Source organism: Condylura cristata, unplaced genomic scaffold (assembly GCF_000260355.1).
Source record: "Condylura cristata isolate star-nosed mole 26May11 unplaced genomic scaffold, ConCri1.0 scaffold00035, whole genome shotgun sequence".
NCBI classification, from domain to species: Eukaryota; Metazoa; Chordata; class Mammalia; order Eulipotyphla; family Talpidae; genus Condylura; species Condylura cristata.
The window spans coordinates 14,791,968-14,797,309 of NW_004567136.1; the positions used below are offsets into that span (position 1 = coordinate 14,791,968).

At 62.5% G+C, this 5,342-nt stretch overlaps 1 protein-coding gene across 1 annotated transcript in view; it reads left to right on the forward strand.

Annotated features, from left to right (window-relative positions):
• The first annotated feature begins 4,236 nt into the window (after positions 1–4,236).
• WDR93 (WD repeat domain 93) overlaps positions 4,237–5,342 on the forward strand; it is a 17,462-nt gene continuing 16,356 nt past the window's right edge. Inside the window, exons 1-2 of the mRNA XM_012732682.1 lie at positions 4,237–4,453; positions 4,693–5,060. Coding sequence (XP_012588136.1) covers positions 4,237–4,453; positions 4,693–5,060 — 585 coding nt within the window. The remainder of the gene's footprint in view (positions 4,454–4,692; positions 5,061–5,342) is intronic.

Below are 5,342 nucleotides of genomic sequence, written 5' to 3' on the forward strand. Positions count from 1 at the left end.
CCCGGCCCGGGGAGCCCGCAGGGGCGCGGAGCCCCCCACACCCGCCCGGCCGGGAGCACAGGGTCCGGCGAGACCCGGTCCTGGCGCTGTTCCAGCAGGTGGTCTCTGTGCGCGGGGCGCCCTGCGCCCCTGGAGCGGCCTGGGTGTGCCTGGGGCCTCGTCCGGGCTGGAGATCGCTGAGGACAGAGCGCTGAAGGACCATTGCTACTGGGGGAGCGCCTAGGAGGGGTAAGAGGGGCGAGGTGGGAGGCAAGGCCCGACTGGCAGTGAAATCGCTCGCCCACCCGCCGTGGCGTCTGTGGGGTTCGGAGGCCTGGAGCCCCCCGCCCACAGCAGTCACTTCATAAAATGTAAGGTCCGCGGCTTTGGTCATCGTCGCTCCCTGACCAGGCCTGTCCTCGGCATTGCAGGTCAAGATACCCTATGTTTACTTGCCGAAAAGGCTGAAATCAGGGCAATGGAGTGTTAGATGCGCTCGACAAGTACCTTCACAGTGACCCCCAAGGCCCCCGGCTGCTAGGAATACCTGCGAACAGTGGACTGTGCTGCGGGCTGACCGCACCCCAGAGCCGTCCTGCTTCCCTTCTCTCCCATTTCTGGCTCCCCAGTGCGGTGGGGAGAGGCGCCCTTCCCGTGTGTGGGTCTGCCCAGACCTCGGCAACAGCTCGAGGCTGGTGTGCACCTGTCTGTGCTCAGCTGCAGGGGAGGAGGCTCATCATTTGGGTGCTAAATTCCAGGTGACACAGGCAGTGTGTGATGTGTTCACCCACTGAAGTACTTTTGTGTGGTTTCCAGTCCGGGCATGTGTAAATAAAGCAGTTATAAATTAAGTACGGGACCTCCCTGGTGGCACAAAGGGTTAAAGCTTCCATGTGACTTAGATCCCAGCCAGGGGGTGAGCGCAGCGGACCCCTCCTGTCTCCCACTGCTCCCCTCAGCAGTGCGCTTCATCCACCTGCCTGTTCTGCTCCCCACTCTGTCGCTGGTGAGTCCTCTTACCCGCCACCCACACACCTCTGGCCTGTACCCCAGCTCTGTATGCACAGACAAATAAATCTTTTAAAAATAAATAAAGTACGATTTTCTCATGAAGCACACATTTTTATTTTTATTGCATAAATACGGAAGAACAGATTGCCTCACACTGCAGCAAGTGTATAACCCACCTCGGGAAGCTGCCAGGCTTCCTTCCAAAGTGCTGTTTTATCCCCACTGAAATGTACGAGAACGACAGTGTTTATTCATCTGTCGATAAACATTGGGGTCACTTTTCATTTGGGGCCCCCGCGAATTGAGCTGTCCTGGACGTTTGCGGGTCTGCTACCCCGAACGGCCTGCTCGGCCGCCATTGTGGTTCTGACGCCGTGCCGGGTCGGAGCAGCCCAGGTCTAGAGGCTTGTAGCACCCCAGACGCCACGGGTCCTTGCAGACTAAGCGAGAGCAGGATCCCTGATGGCCGGGGCGTGCGGCCGGGGCGTGTGCCCTGGGCTGCTCAGGCTGCCTTGTGAGACTGGGGCCCTGGGTGCGGCCGGGGTCAGCAGACGCCCCTCCGCTGCAGCCCTGTGACATGAGCGCCTTGTCAGTCACGGCCTTTTCCTCCTCCCACACTAACTGTCAGTCAGGCCAGGCCTTGCTCGTGGGCGCATGCACCCTCTGCAGCCTGCTCCAGACCCCGCGGGTGGAGCGGGGTGTCGCGCCAGGCAGCACCACAGGGACAAAGAGACGAGTCGTGGAGAGGCGACACCACGCAGGGCGCTGCTCAGGAGCCAGACGCCGGCCTCGTACGGGCAGAGCAGCCCTGCAGCATTAACATGGTGGAAGCAGAAACAGGGGACGCAGAAGCGGGTGGAGGGCGGAGCCGAGCTTCTCACTTGCTGGTAGCTTGCTATTTGGGTCCAGCCCTGATTCCCGGTCCGGAGTTCAGTCTTATCAACAAGGCGTCCACTGACCAGCCTCGGGGGTCCCTCCTACACCAGTCAACGGCCCTGGGCGATCCCGGTCACACCCGCGGTGCAGACCCACCCCAGGCTGACCCAGCCTTACGCTCCAGTCACCGGGGAGGGCTGGGCTCCTGCGCCCGGCGGCGCCGGCCCTGCTGTGGGGCACAGCACTGGGTAGCAACAGGGAGGCTGGACAGGCCGCCTGGGTTAGCAGGCCCCCGGCGGGTGGTCACTGCAGCAGGCCCTCGGCACGTCTTACCTGTGAACTGTTTTCAGCCCCCTTATGTCGCACCTACGAGTTTGAAGTGACGGCGAGCTGTGGCCGCTGTTTGTTAGCCGCTTAAGACATCGCGAAAGTGATTTCCGAACTGACCGCATGCACTGTCCCCCACCCCACCGGGGGGTCAGCTCCCCCGCACCTGCATGCTTGATGCAGGCCCTGCTCCCCGCTCCGGGTGTGTGCGGCCGGCCTTGCTCTTCACTAGTGGCCGGGGGTAGATATCGGACACCTGTCTGCATTTCCCATCTGTGCGTTTTCTCTGGTCGAGTGTCTTTATAGATGTTTTGCCCATTTTTAAAATTGGATCTTTTCCTGTTTCTAAGTTTTAAAATACTCCTGGCACTTTATCAAATATATGGGAGAAAAAGATTTTCTCCCAGTCCGGAGGCTGCGTTTTATTCTGGAATGACGCCTGACCCTGGTCAGCAGAAGCGCCTGTGTTGAAGAGCCCAGCTTACTTTTAAAGGGCTCGAATTACCTGGGTCCTCTTCCGTGTTTGTGTCTTTATGTCTAATCTAAGAAGTCTGTTTAGGCCAACCCTGCTCAGCTTTTCTCCCATGGTTCCTGCAGGCGATCTTCTATCACTTTTATGCTTTACATTCCAGAGCGACGATCCTGCCCTGCGCGTGTAGCTCGCGTCTCCCCATACGGCTGTCTTCTCGACACCGCACCGTTCACTGGCAGGATTACCTTTTTGCACAGAGCCTTTCTTGTGCCTTTGCCAACAGTAGCCTGTTCCTCTGTGCAGGCTAACTCTGGACTCTCGCTTCATTGACCTGCCGCTGCACTGTGAAGCCAGCACCACACTCTGGATGACGGTGACCTTACAGTAACTCGTGCGGGATCGCGTGCATCGGCCCGTTCTCCCCTTTTCCTAAGTAACTGGCTGCGCCTGATACTTGGCGTCTGACGGGGTAAAACTCACCTTCGTCATTTCTGCGCAGTAACTGTGCAGCTGGGATCGCTACGGGGCAGCGTACAGATGTGTTGAGTTTGTAAACCAAGTTGGGGATACCTGACACCTTTGAAAAGAAAGTGGAGCTTTCCAAGCCGAGTCAGGCTTCGCGGCACTTACGTGGGTCCTCTGCACCCCCCGCTCTTACAGCGTTCTCTGGGCCTCTTGTCGGGCTTGTCCTATCGTCCTAAGCTCCGCACACCTCGTGCTGCCTTTCTGCCGTCATGTAGAAACGCAGTAGGTGTTCGCAGCCTGCGGCCTTCTGACCTCAGTGTTTCATAGCGGATCAAACTCGCCGCTCTCTGCATGGCAGCTGATTTTTTATTGGGTCCCAATAAAATTTTGAATTTTACTAAAGTGGCTGCTGTATTTGTTTGTATTCTTTTTTTTTTAAGATGTGTGTATTTATACATACAGAGCTGGGGTACAGGCCACAGCTGCAGGGGCAGTGAGAGGACTCCCCCGAGACAGAGTGGGGAGCAGAACAGGCAGATGGACAAAGTCCACTGCTGAGGGGAGCAGTGAGGGTCAGGAGAGGTCTGCCGCGCCCTGGGGTCACCTCCGGGCGGGGATCAGCTCGCACTGAAGTGGCCGCAGGCTGGCAGTGCTGCGGCCTAACCCGCTGCGCCCCCGGGAGGGCCGGATGCTGGGTTTTTGTATCCCTGTTCTTGAGCTTTGTTCTGGACGCAGTCAAGTTAGTAATGGCTTGATGTTCTGACCTCTGTCCTGGGGGTGGGGGAGTCGCGCCGCGGGTGTTCACGTGGGAGCTCCCCCCGGCTGGGGGGTACCAACCCAGCTGGGATTACTGCAGGGTGGCCCCGTGTGGGCTCTGGGCATGGCCCCCCCACTTATTTCATCTACTGGCCCCCCCCGCAGTGTCAGCGAGTCCTCGCCTCCACGCACGGGAAGTCCTCGGGGTGCCGCCGCGGGCCAGCAGGCCCTGCGACGCTCTGGCAGCCCCAGGGGCCGTCGCCCCTGCGTCCCACACGCCTTCGAGCCGTTAGCTAGCCGGGACGCTCGAAGCCGCCGCGATTTGTGTCATTCTGACGCTTGAGGCGCACATGGCGGCGCGTTCCCCACGGACGCGAGCCTCCGTCTGCGTGCAGGGCGGAGCGGCCAGGCGCCAGCATTCCCGTGACACGACGCTGTCCCAGGCCGGTTTCGTTGTGATGTCTCACGCGCTGCTGCGACCCCAGGAAAGCTCAGGCCCCAGGCGCCCCTCCTCCGAGCCCGGGCGGCCAGCGCCGAGCACACAGCGGGGAGCCCAGGAGGATCCAGGTGGGGCGGCCCTGACTGCACCTGGCAGGTGGGGGCGCACGGGGCGGGACCGGGGAGCGGAGGGTGAGTTCCTCTGGGGGCAGGAGACGGTCACTCGGTCTCTGGGGCACAGGCCGCTCCCCACTCCACCCCGCTGGTGCCCGCGGGGGAGGCGAGCAGCGCTGGCGAGGGGCAGCGCCGGGCTCGGCCTAGGGAGAGCCGCAGGCCAGGGGCGTCCTGCCCCCCGCCTGCACCCCCAGGCCCTCCGCTCACGCCCTTCCCCTGCGGCGCCGCGACGTCCCCCGGCGCCGTCCGTGACGTCCTCTCCGAAGCCTCGCAGGCCCAGAGGACGAAGCCGTCCGTTTCCGCACGAAAGGGGCAGCTGGAGGCGCTGTCCCCGACGGAGAGGGACTGGCCGCGGGACGCGGAAGAAGAGCATGTCCTGAGGGACCCGGCCCAGGAGCTGGACACCCTGCCGCAGCCCTACCGCAGGATCAGCAAGCTGGTGGACCTCCTGTTCGAGCGCTCGTGGGAGCTGATCCAGGAGCGCGGCGCCTTCAGCGGCCGGCCCAGGGCGGCCGAGCTCAGCCAGGCGCCGCCCCCGCTCTGCCCGCTCTTGGAGAGCAGGGTAGGCCGGGCCGGCGGACAGCACGTGGCCGGTGGAGCCCAGCTGGCGATGGACGGGAAACGGGCCGGGCAGGGGCTCGGGGCCCTGGCGCCGCTGCCAGGCGTGTGTGTTCCGGCTCCGCTGTGTCCTCTGGCCCTGTCCCCGCCAAGAGGACCGCGGTGGCTCCCTCCGTGCTGGGGCGGGGCGCCGGGGCGGGCACCGCCTCTGGGGTGCCCGGTGGGCAGGGACGACCCATCCCCAGGGCCTCCCTGGGGCGCGGGGTGAAGTCAGTGTTGTGGGGCC